Source organism: Vulpes vulpes, chromosome 8, assembly GCF_048418805.1.
Source record: "Vulpes vulpes isolate BD-2025 chromosome 8, VulVul3, whole genome shotgun sequence".
NCBI lineage: Eukaryota > Metazoa > Chordata > Mammalia > Carnivora > Canidae > Vulpes > Vulpes vulpes.
The window spans coordinates 60,098,417-60,119,918 of NC_132787.1; the positions used below are offsets into that span (position 1 = coordinate 60,098,417).

Genomic DNA, 21,502 nt, shown 5'->3' on the forward strand with positions numbered 1-21,502 from the left:
TCCCTTGTTCTCTTGGAACTTGCTTTCTTTTGGGAAGACACACACACAGCCCCCACAAGAAAACAGTAACTAGTGACAATGTTATGATGAAAACAAAACAACGATATGACAGAAACAGTGGAAAGGGGAGAGATACTCCAGATTTGGTGGTCAGGGAAGGCCTTGTAATGTGATGGCAATTAAGCTAAGACCTAATTGACAAGAAGGAGCCATTCTAGTGAAAGAGAACAGTCAGTTAGTGCCAAGGTACATTCTTGGCTTATCTAAAGAAGAGACCAGTATGGATGGACTAGAAGAGGAAAGAAAATGACAAGCAGGGCCCAAAAAGGCAGACAAGGGCCAGGCCATATATTAACTCTTTAGGCCACCCTAAAATTTATTCTAAGTATGACCATTTAAAAGTTGACTTCTAGGGTGCTTAGGTGGTTCAGTTGGTTTTAAGCATGACTATTGATTTCAACTCAGATCCTGATCTCAGGGTTGTGAGACTGAGTCCTAGGTCCAGGCTCTATGCTAGGCATGAAGCCTGCTTAAAAGTCTGTCTGTCTCTCTCTCTTTCTCTCTTCTCCCTCTGCCCCCCCCCCTCCTCCCCTCTTTCTTTCTCTCTCTCTCTCTCAAAAAAAAAAAAAAAAAAAAAGTTCACTCCTCTTCTAAACTTCAAGTTCTGCGTGGGGAATTTTCAATAGTAGAGTAGGTATCTTTTTTGAGAGCGGAGGGTATTACCAGCATCTATCACCATGGTTGACGTATAGTATGTGTCAAATGTTCATTAGAATGAATGACTAGGGATGCCTGGGTGGCTCAGTGGTTTAGTGCCTGCCTTTGGCCCAGGGCGTGATCCTGGAGTTCTGGGATTGAGTCCCATATCGGGTTCCCTGCGAGGAGACTGCTTCTCCCTCTGCCTGTGTCTGCCTTCTCTCTGTGTCTCTCATGAATAAATAAATAAAATCTTTAAAAAAAAGAAAAAAAAAGAATGAATGACTAAAAAAGATCATTACTTGTCCATATGTAAACATAAGGGGATCTCGGGTATCATACTGAATGAATTAAATTAATATTCAAGTGAGACAGAAATTATAGTCTCTTGCCTACAAGAGAATATCTAAGTTAGTTTTCTAAGTGTAGAGATACAGAAGGAAAAAATAAGTGAGAAACTCTAAGGACACCATTTGAATGGAAGTTCCCCACTCCTTTCCTGTAGCACTTTCCTTCATAAGGAACTAACAAGCCAATTGCTCAACTAGTATGCAAAGAAAGGGTGTGGAATAAGTGGTGTTAGCTGATGAAAGAGTAACTCTATGATTCTATATTATTTACAGCCATATAATCAATATTTTGTAATATTTTGGTAAGCCAGCTGATGGGTGCTTTCCTTTTAGGCAAGATATCTTTTCCTAAATTTCAATAGCTCTATTATTTATTTGGAATGATGCATCTATAGCAACAAAACAAAAGAAAAGTAGGGTTTTTGTGTATTTGGTAAAAAGGTCGATCTTGGTATGTGCAACCGAGAGTTTACAAGGCCTATAAAGTTTAGAATGAAGAAAGCTATACCTGGAGGAGTTTCAAGCATAAGGGAAATGTCAAATTAACAAAGCATACATAAGTATAGAACATAAACGTTGAGATGACCCTGTTTAGATCAGTCAGCAAAGGCCTAAAAACAGAACTTAAATAAGGTAACAACTGTTTGGCAGATGGGAAGGTCGAATAACTTCTTTCAGATGAATGAGATAACTTTTGCCAATATGCCAGGCAATGTGGAAAAATGAAAAACTGTTTCAAGTAAGGAGATGTATCTGATGCAGAAGACACTGACAAAAAAGTACAGGGATTCTTACAGCTAAAATGAACCTTATAAGACTCTTCCCAAAACGCCCTAACTCCAAGATGAGAAAAAGGAGACCCAAGAAAGGCAAACAAGTTTTACACAGACCTAATGAGTAGTTATGCTGGCAAAGAATTCAGGTCTTCTGATTCTTTTTCAATTAAGCACTCTGGGAAAGCACTGTACCAGGTGCCCTTAAAAGAATCCAAAAGAAATACACTTAAGTTTCCCTATCTTCAAAGAGTTTAGAATGTTGCTTAGGTGATTTAACACACACACACACACACACACACACACACAAACAAAAAACAGAAAGAAAGAAAGAAAGAAAGAAAGAAAGAAAGAAAGAAAGAAAGAAAATAGAAAGAAAGAAGAAAAGAAAAAGAAAGAAAGAAAAAAGAAAAGAAAAGAAAAGAAAAGAAAAGAAAAGAAAAGAAAAGAAAAGAAAGACATAAAAACAGGATGTAAGGGTTGTTTTTTTTTTTTATAGAGCCAAGTTATGCTCTACAAAAATAAGTCAGTCATTTAGGGAGCTGGTAAATTAGGAACAAAAAAGGAACCAAAAAGCAAATCAGTGATTGTTGAAGTGGTACTTGGAAGGAAAAATTATTTTTGATGACCTGTATTCAGAATGGCATGAAATGTAAGTGAAGAAACTGGGAGAAATTAACACCTATAACTTGAAAAAAAAAAAAGCTAAAAAATATATGGATTGGTCTATACAGTCATGAAAATGAAAATAAAAGGGCAGATCAGGAAGTTCATGTTTGCAAAATTACTTCAAATTACAAAAGGACCAGTTACAATATATAACTAACATCAAGTTGTGCAAGTTCCAATGTAAGAAGTTTACAAGGCAGGTTTGGCTCACTGATTTCTCCCAACACAACCATGGACTGAGCTGTGCTTATGAAAACAAAACCACAGAATGAAGAAATTCTGTTTTCCAGAGAATTGTGAATTTTGAGATTATCTTTTTTTTCTTTTAGGAGGCAGTTCTGGTTTGGTTTTAAATCTCAAGTTACCGATCAACTAAGTTACTCTGCAATCTGTGAAACTACAATATCCAGAAATAGTACAAACTACTTATGAGTATCACCAACAAAAGTCCTACTTACCAACTAGAGCCAGTATACATATTTACAAGATCTCACTCACCAGTCTACTCATCAGATGCTTTACTGGCTTGGCTGCCTCCGGTTCCAACCACAAGTTACTTTAGTAAAATTTCCTCCCAGCTAAGAACAGTATATCTTAAAGTCAATGATATACTTCATCCTCCCATCGTACCAGTATTGTAACACAGAACCCGGAGGTAATTACATGCAACGATCCAAAATCACCAGCTGAATAACAACCATTAGGTAATAGGACTGGTTAGATTTTTAAACGTTTTACAGAAAGCCTGAGACCTATAAAAGTAAAAGCTTGTTAACGATTTGAATTCTCTACAACCTTTCAAACACACACAAACCAGAGACCAGGAATCAAAAATAGCTTTACACAAACAAGAGCAAAATTGTAGGTTTTGCGGAGGGCATCAGCCACTTAATTTAACCCCACTTCATCAAGAGCAGGAAGCCAGGCTGCTGTTTTCATCAGTTACTAGGGAACAAATAAGATAAAAGATAGACTGGGCAGGGGAGTCTACAGTCGGAAGGACTATTTTGATCCAATTACAGAAAATTCCCAAAGTGTCACTGAGAAGCAGCACCCACGGCCGCCTCAAGACGAGTCTATCTACAACGGAGCGAGTGCCTGAAGGCGGAGGAAAGACCTACTGGAGCTCCGGATTGTTTTTTCCCCTCGTCGAGCCCCTCCTCCCTTCCCCCACCTAAACAGGAAAGAAAACGCGCCCAGCGTAAACACAGGCCGAGGCTCCCGGTCTGTCACCACAACAAACTGGCGGTGGGACCAGCGCTCCTGGAGACCGACCCCCAAGTCCCGGTTGCTAAACACAAAAAGGGCCTCCTCCCTCCCACAGACCTGTGACCCGTGCGGGCCTTGAAGAGTTTCTGGTTGGTCCTCACCTTTTCTTTCTCTCTCTGTCTCTCTCTCTTTTCTTTAAACGAAAGCTTTGGGAAAGTGGCGACCGACAGCAAAAGTTTCCCTCCGAGCCAGACCTCTAAATCCGCCTTGCCCAGACACATATTAGGTGGGCTGGTCCCACGGCGTCTCCACCATCATTACAAATTACAAACCTAACGATTAAAGAACAGAAGCGGAGAGGATCGAGGAGCTTCCACACCCACCCGACCACCGCCGTCCCGTCCAGACACCGCTCCCCGGTCGCAAAGAGCACAAATGACCCAGAAGCAGGGCGCTCAGCAGAGCTGTGAATACACACGCGCAAGCCGCGCGCTGGGCACCGGCCACGACCGCCCGGGGGGGACCCGGCCCGGCCAGGAGGCGCAAGGCGGCCCCTGTCACCTGGGGACAACAGCGCGCCCCGAGAGCAGTGGCAGGAGGCAGGGGGAGTTGCCCCGCAGAAAACCAGCTCGGAGCCTCCCCGCTCTTCCCGGGAACGCAAGCCCGTCGGCGGCCGCCAGCGGCCGGGCCGCAGAGCCGGGCGCCGGGTCCCGGGGGGGGGGGGGGGGGGCGGGGGGCAGCGCCCAGGCAGGCGCCCCCCGCAGGCCGGGCGCCCGGGAGAGCCCGCGGCCCGCCCGGCCCCGCCTCTGGGAGCCGATGGGAGCTCGCTCCCCGCCGAGGCCCCTTCCCGCCCGGCCCGACTCACCGCCGGTGGGTCTGGTTCTCAGCCGCGAGCTGGGGCTGCCGTGAGGAGGCGGCGGAGGAGACGAGATCCGGGGCCCCGCCGCCGGGTCATCATACCCCCCGCGCGAGCCGGCCCGGGCCCCGGCCCCCGCCCCCCGGAGCCGTCCCCGCGCCCGTCCCGCGGGGGGAGCCCCCTCAGCCTCCCGCCCGCTCCGCCGCCCGGCCCCTGGCCGCCGCCGCCGCCGCCGCCTCAGCCCCGCGCGCTCCCGCCTCGGCCTCCCGCTGCCGTCCGGGGCCACCGCCGGGCCCCTCGCTCCGCAGCCGCCGTTGTCGCCAGACCCGACGAGCCGAGCGCCGAGCGGCCGCCCCCATCCGGCGGCCCCGCCCCGCGGGAACCCTTCCTCAGCCCGGCGCCATGACACCTACTGAGGCGGAAGTGTGGAGGCGCCGGCCGGTTAGGACCACCGCACCGTACGGGTGGCGGTGGGAGTGGGGGGGCCTCCGTGGGGAGCCAGTGTGGATCGGGTGCGGGGGCCGGATTCCCCGCCCCCTCCGCGCGGCCGACTCCGCGGTGACTTAAAGGTCCGTGGTGGCGGCAGGGGGTCCAGCTGTAAAATGTCATCCCAGCCAGTGTGACATCACCACAGTCCAGTGTGACACCCGCGGAGATTGGGCAGCGCGCGGGGCGGCAGCGCGCGGGCGGCAGCGCCTTCCCGGGAAGCCCCCCTGCCGGCGAGAAACGACCTCAGTTTGGGCTTCAAGGTTTCGTTGCCCGCACGGAGACGTTCTAGCTGAGCGGCCTCGGCGTGCGCGACCTGGCAGCCTCCGCGCACCTCGGGAGCGCCCAGGAGGCCCCGCGCTGCCCGCCATAGGTCCCTGTGTGCGCTTCAGGAAGTGAGAGACAACACCTGTGCCCCGGACCCAGCCCCTCAAAACGGGCACTGAGCAAATGCTGCCATAACGTCCTTGCCCCTCCCAGGAGAGTGGGACTGGGTACTCAGGCAGCCGGTGCGTCGGGCACGCAGCGTTCTGGAAAAAATGGACACTGTAAAAACTAGGTTATCCTGAGAGAAAGACTGTTGCCACCTCCCAGAGTCAGGAGATTCTGCAGGACTTCACATGTGCCTCCTCCTGCTGTGTGAGGTGTTCCTGCTCCTGAAGTGAGGAGCGTTTTTAGAGAGACGGTAGGATAATCTGTTTATTTTATTCTCCCCGGCAAGTGCTGGAGGCAGCAGTGATCTGAGCCCTACAAAGTGACTGTCCCAACATCACGGGTGGGTGTTTCCATATACCCTTTCAGGAGGGGCACAGATGTGGCTAAGTCAAGATTCTGCTATTACATTGTATTTCCCGGATTTCACTTGGTATACATTCTTGACTTATTTGTAGCGCCCACTCCTCAAAAAAAAAAAAAAAAAAAATTGTGCTGACACTTCTGTGAAGAAGTGGTAATACCACGTTAGTACATTAGGGTTTCTTTTTCTGGCTTAACAACGCTGGGAGCAGTTCCATTTTATGGGAAAAGGGAAGTTTAGTTCCCTAGAGGACCAAGGTTAGCAAGTGTTCAATCCCACAGGGCAGTTTTGTTTGCTTATTTTCACAGGAACTGAGAACATAAAGTCCGTACATTGGACTGACCTGGGAAACAGCAAAATGTAGAGACTGGGTAAGCATGTCAGCTTGGGGAACCTGGAAAAAGGCAGAACTGGAGCACTGGTGTAGAACAGACCCTGCTCAAAAAGCAGGCTTCAAACACACTAACTGCTTACCAGGCCTCAGCTCAACCAACTCCATGGCGTGCTTCTAGGCTCCTGCTATCTCAAGTTATATCCCTTTCCTCTTTTCAAACTCAATTTTAAAATTGACTTTTAAATTTTAATTTAAAATTTTTAAAATTGACTTTTAAATTTTTAATTTAAAAATTTTAAAATTGACTTTTAAATTTTAATTTAAAATTTTTAAAATTGACTTTTAAATTTTTAAATTGACTAAAGTTGACTTTTAAAATTCAATTTTAGGGATCCCTGTGTGGCGCAGCGGTTTGGCGCCTGCCTTTGGCCCAGGGCACGATCCTGGAGACCTGGGATCGAATCCCACATCGGGCTCCCGGTGCATAGAGCCTGCTTCTCCCTCTGCCTCTCTCTCTGTGACTATCATAAATAAAAAAAAATAAATAAATAAAATAAAATTCAATTTTAGGGAACCTTTCCTGATTGACTCCCACTTTATTCTAATGATTTAATTCTACATCATCCTCTGTATTTACTTTCTTGTTAATACTTGTTGATCTATTTTCCTCATTCTTGGGTCACCTCTTCAGTTTGCCTCACTACAGGGAGACCTTCTCAAAATCTACTATTTCCCCCTCTGTGTGCCTCCTCTACTCCAGGCACTCTCCTAGATACTGGGTCAGATGCAGCATGAATAAGGTATAGTCTCTTCCCTCAGCTTACAGTCTACTGAGGAAAAAAAAAAAAAATGCATGGAGACATATATAAGACTTGAATGACAGAGCCAGAGAAGCCTTCAGAAAAGGAGATATTTAAACATGGCATGGTCAAAGAAGTTTCAAAATTGAATGTAGCTAGCTAGGGTTCATTTGTCCATACAGCAAATGTCTGTTGAGTATTTTCTGTGTGCCAGGCACTACATTAGAAATTAAAGATACAAAAAAGAAAAAGCATAGCCCATGCTCTGAAAGACCTTACACTTTAGCAGAGAAGTGGCAAGATATGGAATTAGTAAGGCAGGTAGAGTCAGCTTTTAAAGGCAATGAAGAACACTTAAGAGGTTTAATCAGACAGGTATTATGAAGGAATCTGTGCTTTAAAGAGAGAGCTAGTGGCAGCAAGGAGGATAGCTGACTGGAATGTGTGTAGGCTAGAGGAAGAGAGCCTAATTAGAAAGCTATGATAAAGGATTGGTCAAGCAGAGACCCTGGAGAGGAGGCTGATGGGACAACTCTCCTCCTAGACAAAATCAGTGCAGATGGAGAGAGAGATGAAGCTGTTGCCTGTTGGAAGCACGGAATCTCACCTAGGGTAAAATATTGCTCTGGGGCCTAGAGCCTAGATTCAGTGTTGCAGGAAAAAGTCACTTGCTCGGGAGCTGCAGTGCAAAAGGCCAACCTGGAGGAGTTGACCAAAAGGCTGTGTCATGAGAGAAGTTGAATCAGAAAACTCATCAAACCCTGTGAAGGAGTAGTGAATCCAAGAGTCCAGGAAGAAAAGATAATTCAAGTAGAAGCCAACAGTTAGTTGTAAAACTGGCAGGACTAGATGAGAGTAAAGGTCTGAAAGCAAAAACAAAACAAAAACATCTGAAGGCAAGGACAGGAGGCAGAACAGGGAAAAATCCTTTGAAGCAAGAGGGAATCTTCAATGCTTTTTAAAAATCTGACCCCAGAAGACTTTATTTGGAAAAAATTCCAAACACACAGAAAAGTTAATAATAAAAAAAGCACCTATATATCCTTTGCTTGGATTTTTTAATTAACATTTTTCCTCTTGGGAGCCTGGGTGGATCAGTGGTTGAGCATCTGCCTTTGGCTCAGGTCATGGTCCTGGGATCCTGGGATCGAGTTCTGCATGGGGCTCCTCACAGGGAGCCTGCTTCTCCCTCTGCCTGTGTCTCTGCCTCTCTGTGTGTCTCTCATGAATAAATTAAATCTTTAAAAAGAATAAAACCCCAAAAACATTTTGCCCCTTTTGCTCTGACACTTGCAGTCTCCAATAGTTAAGACACATACACATTATTTTTTTCTGACCATTTGAAAGTAAATTGCACACATTATACTCCTTTATCCCTTAATACTTGAATGTCCTAAGAATATGTACATTCTACATACACAATATATACAGTTACCAATTCCAGGAGACGACATTGATACAATCCCTTAATCTGCTATCTGTATTCCAAATTTTGTCATTTAGTACAGTAATGTCATGCTTACCCTTTTTCCCCTTCCAATAGAGGATCCAATTCAGGATCATATATTGCAGGTCTCTTAGGCTTCTTTAGTCTGCATCAGTTCCTTAGCTGCTTTTTTTTGTCTGATATTTTTGAAGAGTACAGCCCCCAGCCCCCACCCCTGCTTGGTTCGGACAAAAGAATGTTCCTCATTTCCAATTTGTCCTTGATGTTTGTCTCACGTTTATTCATTATTAGATCCCTGTTATCCATTCCTGGCCAGAATACTACATAAGTGATATTGTGTCCTTCTCAGGGTATCAAACCCAAAGTCAGATGATGACTCTGCCCTCACTGGGTAATAATTTTGGTCACTTTGTTGAGGTGTCTTATTTCCCCACAGTATATTTACTATTTTTTTCCTTGTAATAATCAATCTATGAGGAGACATCTTAGAACCTGCAAAGCTCCTGCTCCTCATTAAACATATTTCCTTAGATTTAGCATCCGCTGATGATTCTTAACTTGTACTAGTCCTCCTTCATCTCTTATTAATTTAGTTATCTGTTAATTATATAGACTCATGGATTACTATGTTTTTCAATGGTTTATAATTCCTTACAGTCCTTAATTATCTGGGTGTCAGAATTTGCCAGATTTAGGGGTGGCGCAGTGGGTCAGGCATCTGCCTTTGGCTCAAGTCATGACCCCAGAATCCTGGGATTGAGCCCTACATTGGGCTTCCTGCTCAGAAGGGAGTCTGCCTTTCTTGCTCTGCCTCTCCTACCCTCCCCCTGCCCACCTCCCTACCCCACCCCTGCCACTAGTGCTCACTGGCTCTCTCTCATGCTTTCTCTCAAATAAATAAATAAAATCTTTTTTTTAAGTTTAAAATGATGACATAAAAAATAAAATTAAAAATCTCCAGATTTATATGGGTGCCTTTTCAAGTTCCTGTGTCCTTTTTGGCATGTCTGAATGTCAGATGTCCCTGACTCATCTTGACTCTTGCTGGTTCACCATTCCCTGGAGCATTGGATTTCTCCACTGGGTGCTTTGTATCTGGCCAGAAAAAAGCAAAGGGAAGAAAAAAATATGGATTATTTGTGTGGGAAGTTTTTATACACCAGGCCTGCATGTAGCAAACACATAGATCTATTCTGCACACATCACATTGGTGGTCACTCAGGAACATGGATACTGCTAAAGAGATTAGGAGGTGACACAATCCGTGTGCCCAAGGGAAAAGAGACATGACTTAGTGAAAATTAAGCCAGTCTGTGCCACGCTTGTGCAAAAGCCATTCCTTGTGTTACTTCTTCCATATTAATACAATCCCAGTTGTATTCAGAGAGAAGGAAGATCCCTTGATTTCAAAGAAGGTAACATCCTCTCACCAATTCAGGAGGTAAATCACAATGGTCCAAACCAATCCTGGTAATTCCACTTCTCTTCACCAATGACTAGTCTAAGAATGGGTATAGACTCAGTTCTGGTCAATGAAATTGGAAAGGAAGTCTAATGGAGGCTCCTAGGAAAATTTTTCTTTTTGTATAAAAAAGACAGGACCTTCGCAGAAGAAATTCTTTTGTTCCTGCCTCTCTTTTTGCTGAGACAAAGGAATGAAGACACCAGGCTTGGAAATGCCGTAGCCATCTTGTGATCATAATGTGACAATAAACAAAGATGAAAACAGTCAACATGCTGAGGACAGCAAAGGAAACAGAAAGAATGGGTCCTTGATGACAGAGGTAAACTTCTGAATTAACCTGGGACTGCCTACCACTTTTGGATTTTTTACATAAATGCTTGTATGTTTCAAGAACACTGTTATTAGACAAGTTTTCTGTTCTTTGCAGCCAAAATCAGTCTTAAGTTGCTACAGGAAAGAATTAGGAGAGATTTTCTAGAAAAAGGAACTAATTGGTGGTGGATATCCAAATGTTCTGAGAAGTAAAAGAGAATAAGGATGAAGAGCAACCAGTGGATTTGCAATTAGGTCACTGTTGACCTTGGTAACAGCAATTTTAGTGGCATGGTGGGGGCAGAAGCAAAGTGATTGCTACAAAGGATTCTTTTTTTTAGGATTTTATTTATTTATTCATGAGAGACACAGAAAGAGAGGCAGAGACACAGGCAGAGGGAGAAGCAGGCTCCCTGTGGAGAGCCTGATGAGGAACTCAATCCCAGGACCCTGGAATCAGGACCTGAGCCAAAGGTAGATGCTCAACAACTGAGCCACCCAGGCGCCCAGGATTTTTCCTCGTATAAGTGGTGAGTGACAAACCGGGAAAGATGGTTGGATCTAACTAGATGATGGAATCTACTCTAGTCAGTTCCCATATTCAGCTCCTAAGATCTAAGGAAGCTGCTTGGTTTCCAGCTGTCCGCTTCAGCCCACAACTGGGTATGCACAAACTGAATCACTTTGACTGCTCTACCACTTCCCACAGGCATAAGCCAAGAAAAATTATTCTGGCCCCTTAACTGGTTTCATGGAGAGCAAATCCAGCATGTGTGATGGGGAGTGAATAGGACCTTTTTAAAAAATTTTCTTCCAGGATTTATTGACTGTATAATAAGTACCAGACATTCAGTTAGAATAAAAAGATGAGTAAAGCACATTCTGTGCCCTCAGGGATCTGACAATCTAATTAAGTATATAAATTAGGAACAATTATAACAAGTCCAAGACTGATCCTCAAAGTGGCATTACAAGCGTTAATTGTCTGACGATCACTGCAGAAGCATCTAAAGTATCACTATTGGCTGAACAGGGACTTAAGGACAACAGCACTATTTCAGCCAGGCCATCAGTGAGATATTTGTTTTTAGCAACTATTTTCAAGTACCTTTTTCATGGAAGATGTGAACAGGATAAATATGCTGTTATATTATCATATACAATAGACAGGAGCTCTTCAGTATGACAAGTACTCATTGGGAAAGCGTGACTGGTCCGTACTAGGCCACCAGAGAGCCATGGGGTTAGAAACTGAAACCAGGCAGGGATGAGTGTGATATACAGAGCGAAGTGAAGCACCTACCTGTATTAGGATAATCGGGGGAGTGAGTCCCTCCACTGTATGGTAAGAAGCCTTGGTACCCTCATGATTCCCACACCTCTCATCTTCCCCAGCATCTTCCCACTAAAGCTGGAGTGGTTGCTGGGCTGAATAGTGGGATTGTAAGTAGGAACTGGCTTCCCCGCTCTCGGATGTAAGTCTTGCTGGTCTTGTTTTCTCTTTGTATCAAAATGGAACATTTTGGCGACTGGGTCCCAGCAGAAATGATGGCTTTGGTTGGAAAGGGAGTTTGGAAGAAGGCCGTGGCTGTGGGATTAAAAAGAATCAAATACAACTAGCTAAAAGAAGAGGAAGACAAAACCAGAGAGAAGTGGTGGTTGTACAACATTGTGAATGCATGAAATGCCACTGATTTCAATTCCAACAAAGGGGGGAGGAGAGGGAGATTTGCAGGATTTAGAGATAATAGGCAAGAGACTTGATACCTAATTTTCGTAACTTTCAAAAAGAGTCAATCCAGAGACTCCTGGGAGAAGAGCAATCCTTTAAATACTCATACAACCGTGTTTATTCTTCCTAAGACCCTCCTTCTCCCTAATTGTTTGTTTCCTCCATTATCTACACATGACCATCTTACTCTCTCTTACTTTCTCCATATACCAACTCTTTGTTCAGCACAACCAAGGGATAGTGCTTTTCTCTCTCTTTTCCTAGGCCAAGGAAAATTCTTGTTATCATGCCTCCACCATTCTGTAGCTTCTCACCTTCAACCAACTGTTACACAAGCTTTTAGCACCAGCCTTCCTTCGCTCTTTCCCTATTCTCAATTCTGAGCAAAAGCCAAAGGCAAAACAAATGTCTGGGAAGGGACACAGAGATCCACAAGGGAGAGGGCTATGAATCAGGACAGGAACTCGAAATTCAATCATTGACTATTATTTGTGCTAAGTCATTTTGCATTTCCTACAGACTCAGAAATCAAAAAGACACAGGGACGCCTGGGGGGCTTAGTGGTTGAGTATCTGCTTTGGCTCAGGTCATGATCCCGGGATCTCAGGATTCAGTCGCGCATTGGACTCCCAACAGGGAGCCTGCTTCTCCCTCTGCCTATGTCTCTGCCTCTCTCTGTGTGTCTCTCATGAATAAATAAATAAAATCTTAAAAAAAAAAGATATAAAAGGACCTAATGAAGTATCCCTTGCCTAACATAATGCCTGATATGTGGTCAGTGCCAATAACTATTTGGCTGAGCAAATGACTATTCATGGTGCTCAAAGTATCAGAATTCAGTTAACTATAGAATAGAATTTTGGAAATTTCAACAATCTTCATCTTTTGCTGTGAATTTAACTTAATTTTTAAAAACTATTACTTTTGGAAACTCACTTTTAGAAAATCTATAAGCTCTCATCAAGAGGTTAACAAATGGCTCACTCCTTTGGAGGCAAGTAGAAGGACGGGCCCTATTAAAATCCTAAAGGGTAAATTCTCTGATGTGAAATAGGATTGTGCTTGGCCAACCTCAGTGCCCCTAGAACATCCAGTACAGAAGTAAACAATGGGTTTTGGAGTCTTGAGGTCACCAGGAATTCGGAGTCTTCTAGTAATTAGGGTGATAGTAGGCATGCTTATGAACTTCACCTTTCTCATTCTTTTTATTTTTTTAAGATTTTTTAAAAATTTTATTTGCTGATAGGGAAGTAACAGAGGGGCAGAGGGAGAGGGACAAGCAGACTCCCTGCTGAGCACAGATACCCACAGGGGCTTGATCTCAAGACTCTGAAATCATGACCTGAGTGGAAACCAAAAGTCAGACATTTAATTGTGTCTTAATTGTGCCCTCCAGGCACCCCACATCTTCCACATTCTTATATTTTTTAAAGATTTTTATTTATTTATTTGAGAGAGAGAGAGAGAGCGTGAGCGGGGGAGAGGGAGAGGGAGAAGCAGACTCCCCACTGAGCAGGAAGCCTGTCACAGGACTCCATCCTAGGACCCTGAGATCATGACCTGAGCTGAAGGCAGACACCCAATCAACTGAGCCACCCAGATGCCCCACCTCCCTCATTCTTAAAATGAGAATGATAAGACCTTCTCCTTACCTCCTTCATCCCAACCATCAGAAAAAGTCTTCAGTGTTACTTCCAAAAATATCCTGAATCCACTATTTATCTCCACTGATACAGACTTTCTGATTTCACAGACATTAAGAAGTGAGATATAGACTAATAATAAATATGCATTTTTCAGTCCTATCTTGATTAAAGGGAGTGCATGTTTTAGTTATGTATATATTGACTAGGAGCCTTACAGAGGATGCGCTGTCATGAACAAAAAATTACCTGTTCATTATGGTGCTCCTCTGTAAGGATGTAGAATATTACAAGTTGGTGAATTAAATAAAAAGGTTCAACTCCGACTAAATTTGACTATACTCTGATTTCTACGACATCTTTGATCTTTCCTCATAGATGCAGATATTCAGAAATCAGGACTAATGTTATTCCCAATAAAATGTTATGGATGAAACTTTATAATAATTTACATAATTTAAAAATCAAGTTTTCTCTGATAAATATATATGTTATTTTCTGAGGAGCCCTAGTCTCTCAGAAAATATAACCTTTAACCCTAAGGTTTGTGTTAACTCCAAAGCAAATAAAACAGTAACTTTCTCTTAAGCACATAGTTATAAAACATGCCATTATAGGAAATAGTGTTAATTCATAAAATATACCAGTTACTTGTAAAATTCATTATTTTCTTCTTCTCTCTTTCTTTATTCCCCTCAAATATCAGTATGTAGATATTCACGGGCATAGTTTTACAGTTGTGTACATTTCTCCTTCGTGAAAGCTTTGGGGGAAGAAAAGGCATGTCTTTTATTTCTGTAACTGCTTGTGCTAAAGAAGTTTCTCTAATAGATTTACATCCAGACACAAGTCCCCTTTCTTCCAGAAACCCCAGTTCAGCTCACCAGTATCTTTCATGGTCGCAAGACCTTCCTAACTGGTTTGTCTGCTTTTGTGCCTGCCCCATTCTCCATCTGTTGCTTTCAATATATATATAAAATCATATCATGCCCCCACACACACTTTAAGGCACTCCAGTAGCTTCCCATTACACTTAGACTAAAGCCCAAACTTACTTTAACCCCAAGACACTTTTTTTTTTTTAAGATTTTATTTATTTATTTGACAGAGAGCACACACAAGCAGGGTGAGGGGCAGCCAGAGGAGGAGGGAGAAGCAGACTCCCCACTGACTGCAGAGCCCCACAGGGGCTTGATCTCAAGACTGTGAGGTCATGACCTGAGCCTAAGGTAGAGGCTTAACTGACTAAGCTGCCCAGGCACCGCCCCCTCCCTAGGTCTTTCTTTCTTTCTTTTTTTTTTTTAAGATGTTATTTATTTATTCACAAGAGATACAGAGAAAGGCAGAGACACAGGCAGAGGGAGAAGCAGGCTCCCTTTGGGGAGCCTGATGCAAGACTCAATCCCAGGACCCTGGGAGCTACCTGAGCCAAAGGAAGATGCTCAACCACTGAGCCATCCAGGTGCCCTTCTCCCCAAGACCCTTCTGACCCCACTTCAGCCTCCCTCTCTGAGTTTATCTTCTCCCTCTCTGACACATGCTCTTCCTAATGTTCCTAGGATACAAACCTCATTCCTACCACATGGTCCTTGCCCTGATGCTAACAAGTCTTCACTTCACTAGCTCATTTTCATCACTCAAGTCTCATCTGAAGTGTCCATCCCCCGACATACCTTCCTTGACCTGTTTCTGAACTGCTCCCCACACCCATTAGCCAGTTTCATTCTCTTCTTTGCATTTATCACCATCTGATACTTATGTATATTGCCTGTCTCACTCACTTCTTTAGAATGCAAATGCCACATGGGCAGGACATTTTCGCTTCCCTATTTTGTATCTCCAATGTCTAGAACACATGCCTGGCCCATAAAAGGCATTCAGTAAATTTTGTTGGCTGAGCAAATGAATGAGTGATTTGTGGACACAGGTTTTCGAAGTAACATATAAAAAGTGTCTGCCAAGGTAAGCTTTGCTAGCTCCTTGAGGGCTAAGAACTTGCCTTATTACCTATTTGAGAGAAACAGTATTTACTAAGAGAGGATTGCCTAAAGGATGAACAATCCATCCATTTCTCTAGATTCATTCATTTATTCATCCTACCAAGGCTTGTTATTAAGAACCTGCTATGTGTTCTAGACATTATGGATGCAACAGTGAACAAAAGAAACAAAGTCCTGGAGTTTGCATTCTAGTACAGTAAGGTACACACCAACCTCAATAAGTAAATGTTAGAGTGTGTTAGAAAAGTAGTAAGGGCTCAATGGAGAAAAAGGAAGGAAGGGAGAGAGCGGGTAACTGGCCAGGCGGTTGCAATGCTAAATAAGATGACAAAGTCTTGCTGAGCAAAACCTTGAAGGAGGTCAGGAAACCATGTGGCTATCCAAATGGAAGACATTGTAAGGAGAGGGAACAAAGTGAGGTAAGTGCTTGCCTTGCACACTGGAGTAACTGCAGTGAAGCTAGCATGCTTGGAAAGTGTGAGTGAAGGGTAGGGGAGTAATAGGAGAGTACCTGGTAGACCACGTGGGCCAGGAAGACCACTCTAAGAACTTTAGTTTTTATTCTGGGTGAGCTGGAAAGGCCTTGCAGGATTTGAACAGAGAAGCAGCACCGTATGATTTATGTCAGGCCTGCTGTGGGTACTAGACTATGTGTCTGCAGGGGAGGGGACAATGTTGGAAGCAGGGAGAACATTTAAGAGGCTAGAGCGATAATTCACACATGAGACAAAGGCTGTTCGGTAGGGCAAAGGTGGCAGATCTGGGTGAAGACGGGGAAAGGAAATAAGATTTGTGATATATTTCAAGGTAGAGTCAATAGGATTTACTGACAGATGGTAGAGCAGGTGGGAGGAGGGAAAGCAAAGAGAGAAGGAAAACTGGAAACCAAGCCCTCTAAATAAACAGAATAGGATTGCTTAGCAGAATGGAAAGCCATTTTGATGTATGAAGTCATGAATTAAAATGAAACCAGTCAGCCTGGTTGAGGGGTTTCTCCAACAGCATTAGCTGCTCCAGTATAGGCAATGGGCAAATAGATGGTATAATTTCTTCAGAATTGGAGTTTTTCAAGGCAAGGGTGTCTGAGTAAGAGAGCAAGGGAATTGTATTATATCAAAGGATCATGGGAGGCAGTCAGGTCAAGGTGGGAAGTGGAAGTTCAGAGGGGGCTTACACTAGCAATGGAGGGATGTGAGCAAATAAGCTGGGAGAAAAGGTTTAAATTGAGATTTCAGATGCAGTGCAATTTCTGGTAACTACAGACGTGGTGAGGAAGACGTAAATAAGGTCTTCGGAGGTCAAAGAAGCTGAAAGGCTGGAACATTGAAATCATCCAGAATGAAGACAGAATTCTGAAGGAGTGAACACATGGAATTTTGGGGAGAGCAGTATGCTCAGAGAGCATAGAAGCTCCTCACCCTCTTCCAGACCCCGCCCTAAGCATCTCTTCCATCTGAGTTATATCCTTTTACAACAAACCAGTGATCTAGTGAGTAAAATGTCCTTCTGAGTTCTGTGGGCTGCTCTAGCAAATTAAACCCAAAGAGGAGTTGTTGGAACCTCCAGTCAATAGCCAGTGGTCAGAAGCACAGGTGACAAACTGGACTTGCAACTGGTGTCTGAGGAGAAAGAGAGCAGTCTTATAGGATTGAGCCCTTTGAGAGACTGGAGGCTATCTCCAGGTAGAGAGTGTCAGAATTGAGTTGAATTATAGGATACCCAACTGGCATCGGAGAATTGTTGGTTGGTGGGGAACTCTCCACTTGCCCTCCCCAGTGTAGGAATTGGGTGCTCAGAACCTTTTAGCAGGTTTTCTCCAAACATTATATCCCTGACTCCCTCTGTAAAGGAGTCTAGTGCCACCCTGATGCTTTGTTTCTGTGGAGCTTGGTTAGTAGGGTGAGTGAGCTGGACACAATGTTCTTGGTTCCACAAAAGCACACTTTACAGTGAACACATTAAGAATGGGATTATAGCACCTAGGACAGCCTTTTCATCTTCTACTCCCCCAAATTCTTGAAAACTGATGAGAGGACTCAGGATTGGTAAAATAGCCAATATAATTGTTTTTAATTTTTATTTTTATTAAAGATTTTATTTCTTTATTCATGAGAGACACAGAGAGAGAGAGGCAGAGACACAGGCAGAGGGAGAAGCAGGCTCCATGCAGGAAGCCTGATGTGGGCCTCAATCCCTGAACCCCAGGATCATGCCCTGGGCCGAAGGCAGACACTCAACCACTGAGCCACCCAGATGTCCCTAATTGTGTTTTTTAATATGTGAATACTATAAGGGAAAGTCTAACCCAAGGCTAGTCTGAAGTTTTGTGTGATTGCAAAATGATTCAATGAGCCATCTGTCCAGGAAAGGAACCAAGCCTAAGATTCTGGGAGCGTTCTGTGATCGGGTAGGTTAAGGATGCATTCAAAGAAGAGGAAGTTATCTAGGAACAAGTAGTCAAGGTGGAAAAGTATAGCTAAATTAAAGCACTGTGGTAAAAATAAAGACAAGCCTGAACATTCTGAGAATCTCCACAGGAATTATAGATGTAGAAGATTATGACGGCCAGCAGAATTATTCTGTATTGATGTGGTGGGGTGTTCCATGGAGGAGGAAGTGGAAAGCACTGTGAACCCAAGACATAATAGCTTGTTGTGGTAGTGATTAGGGAGGGTGAGGGGTGGAACCAGGTAACAAACTGACAGCTATTCAGTAGTGGTAGCACCAGCAATACGTGCATATGGACCCCCAGGTGGGATTTCTCCTGCTTCGGAACCACTCCAAGAATATAGAAAGAATGATCTCCCTAGGAGTGGACTTGAAGTGGAGATCACAAATCCAATTGCTTTTCTTGAATAAGCATTCTTGCTTATCTCCTATTTCCTACTATAAAGGGCAGTATGGGTCAGGAGTGAGAGATGGCACCTCAAAGCCAGCCAGGCAGATTTTTTTCTCTAAAGGGACTTAAGCCACTGTCAGTCTTCTTGTGGAATAGTACACATTTTCCCACAGATCATGAAACAACTAATTGATCCCTAGGAAACTTCCTTTCTCCCTGTATCTTCAAGCCTAATGATAAGATCTCCTTAGATCTATCCGATCATTCAGAGATTCTAAAAATACATTAAGGGGTGCCTGGGTGGCTCAGTTGGTTAAGGGTCTGACTCTTGGCTTGGACTCAGGACATGATCTCAGGATCATGGGATCATGGGATCGAACCCCCGTGTCATCCTCCATACTCGGTGGGGAGTCTGCTTGGGATTCTCTCTCCCTCCCCCTTGGTCTCTTCCTTCACACACACACTCTCTCACACAAGTAAGTAAATAAATAAAACCTTAAAAATAAATAAACTGGCTACTTATGGATATATGAAATGCAGCACTTTCAAATGAGACTATTGGCAACAGCCAATCTCTATTATAAGCCAGACAAATTTACTTTAGAAAACTTTCTCATTATTAAAACACAAACATGCCGTCAACAATTAAGTTCCTCAAAGCCATTTGCTTCTACTCCCCCATCTGAATTCACATAGATCCCATTTCAAGGAATGCATGTGACACAGCACATGCCAAAAGTAGACAGGTTCCCTTGTTGCTAGAAGATAACGCCAATCTGGGGGCCCTTGTATGAAGACTACCTTATCTCTCCCAGCCACCTTTGAGTAGCAGAGAACTGAGACAGCTAGAGGCTCCCAAAGGAACTCTGGCAAAGCCTTTGCCCACACAGCTCTAGTAAATATTTATTAACTTAACACACAAGGTGATTCACCAGATGTTCACATTCCAGTCTAAAGTCATCATTTGAACTTAACAAATCTTCAAGATATTCTAATGCTATCCTCTTCTGCAGAAAGGATGCCCTTTCTGAAGGGCAATTGGGCACAATTTGCATTAAGAATTTAGAATTGTAGGGGCACCTACAATTTGGCTCAGTTGGTTAAGCATCTGACTCAATTTCAGTTCAGGTCATGATTTCAGGGTTGTGAGACAGGGCTCTGCACTGGGTGTAGAGTGTGCTTAAGAGTCTCTCTCCCTCTGCCCTCCCCAACCCAAAAAAGATTTACAACTGTAATTCTACTTTCAATAATTTAAGGAAATAAACAAAAATGCCATGAGATATGCCTAAAAATGTTCACTGTATATGTATAGTTGTGAAAAAAGGGCACACAAAATGTTGAATTTGGAAATGGTATTACCTATGTAAGGTATCATACAACTACTCATAGTTACATTTCATTTTTTTTTAATTTTTATTTACTATTTATGATAGTCACACAGAGAGAGAGAGAGAGAGGCAGAGACACAGGCAGAGGGAGAAGCAGGCTCCATGCACCGGGAGCTCGACGTGGGATTCGATCCCGGGTCTCCAGGATCGCGCCCTGGGCCAAAGGCAGGCGCCAAACTGCTGCGCCACCCAGGGATCCCCATAGTTACATTTCAAATAATATTTAATGGTACAAAGAAATGTTTAAGATATTCTGAAAGTAAAATGCAGGGTTGAGACTATATACAGTATTGCCCCAATTGTGAAAAAATAAACATGTATCTAATACATTTATAAATACAAAAAAGGACTAGAAGAAAACAATTGATGTTCATGGGGGAATTACAGTTGGCTTTTTCTTTATCTTTTTTATAGGACTTCCAAAATTTAGTTATTTCATATATAGAATAATCTCCTTAGAGAACCAGAAGCTAAGAGAACCAGTATTAGAAATGCCAATATGGGATAGACATTGAGCTCAGAATTTTACCAATTATCTAACCTCCAGAGCAACCAGGAGAGGTAGGTCTCTCAGCCCTCGTTCTATTTTTTATTTTTTAAAGATTTTGTCAGAGAGGGTAGGCAGAGAGAGAGGGGGAAGCAGGCCCTCTGCTGAGCAGGGAGTCTGACAGGGGGCTTGATCCCAGGACCCTGGGATCATAACCTGAGCTGGAGGCAGATGCTTAACCAACTGAGCCACTCTCCCCCAGGAACCCCGGTCCTCATTTTACAGATGAGGAACAGAGGCTCCACTATCTAGGTGTGGTACCTCCTTGCCCAAGGTGCCCTGGATTTGAGCCCAGGACAAACCCATGTTTCCTGCTGCCCCACATGCCTCACCTGCTGTGGCTCCTAGTGAGCCCATGGGAGGCTTACAGTGAAGATCACTGACAGAACAGAGCTGTGTACAGCTTGCCCAAGGGCAAAGCCTTATTTTACTTACTAAATTCATCACATCTTCTGAGAGTAATAAACTTTTTCCTGGGTAAGAAACCACCTTCTCTATTGTAAGGCTCCATTCGGAGGAAGTTTTTATCCATGTGCCCAGCTCCTGTGCCCTCTCAGAGCCTATGGTATCTGCTGTCCCGCTTGTTGGTTTGGCATGTTGTCAGGCTGCAAGCAGAAGGACAGGGCAGAGCTGCACACCCCCACCCCTTCCACCAGCTGGCTCCTTGGTCTCTGCCCTGGATACTAAAACAAACAGGCTGTGTGCTCTGGCTCCCTCCCTACTCAACCCAAGTGGGTGGGGGGTTGGGAGAGCAGCAAATATCCCAGCTATGTGAACAATCAGGAATATCTGGCATACATTTGACCTTTTATAACTTTATTTCAGCCTAATAGTCAGGGCCTCCAGGCAGCTGGGAGGCTGCTGTACCCCTAAGTCTAATGTCAGCTGGGTTCCAGATATGGCCTTGGCAGGGCATGCCCAATCCCCTAGCTGGCTATTCCAGAGAAGTCTCCAGTGACACTAATTGCAAACTCTCATGGATGCAAGGGGGAGTTTCTCTGCACCATTCCAGGGTTCTTCATTGCTTCCTGTTCCCTCCCAGAGGCAAAGAGAGGAAGTCCCTTTGATGGGGTCATGGCAAGTCAGTGACATTCAGGATTGGAACACGCTGCCTGGATCACCACATTATCCTCCAGCAACCCAGTTCCTAACTTAAACAA

The 21,502-nt window shown here is 44.0% G+C and overlaps 1 protein-coding gene and 2 long non-coding RNA genes across 13 annotated transcripts in view; 1 reads left to right on the plus strand and 2 right to left on the minus strand.

Moving 5' to 3' along the window:
* HIPK1 (homeodomain interacting protein kinase 1) overlaps positions 1-5,533 on the minus strand; it is a 51,404-nt gene extending 45,871 nt beyond the window's left edge. For 4 of the 11 annotated variants that reach the window (XM_025994610.2, XM_072766834.1, XM_025994608.2 and 1 more), the window contains exon 1: positions 4,967-5,533. In XM_025994610.2, the coding sequence (XP_025850395.1) occupies positions 4,967-5,162 (196 nt within the window). In that variant the 5' untranslated portion in view covers positions 5,163-5,533. Of the gene's footprint in view, positions 1-3,858; positions 4,030-4,562; positions 4,808-4,966 lie in introns of those variants that run through there. The other 7 variants (XM_072766832.1, XM_072766831.1, XM_072766836.1 and 4 more) reach the window with 4 other exon arrangements.
* On the plus strand, positions 5,491-6,743 carry LOC112916761 (uncharacterized). The gene is made up of 3 exons (XR_003234355.2): positions 5,491-5,724; positions 6,144-6,206; positions 6,559-6,743. It is a non-coding gene; the product is annotated as an uncharacterized lncRNA (long non-coding RNA).
* A 2,615-nt stretch (positions 6,744-9,358) lies between these two features.
* On the minus strand, positions 9,359-20,963 carry LOC140599980 (uncharacterized). The gene is made up of 3 exons (XR_012003077.1): positions 20,778-20,963; positions 11,497-11,781; positions 9,359-9,511 (listed from the first exon to the last, which is right to left on the minus strand). It is a non-coding gene; the product is annotated as an uncharacterized lncRNA (long non-coding RNA).
* Between the last annotated feature and the right edge of the window lie 539 nt (positions 20,964-21,502).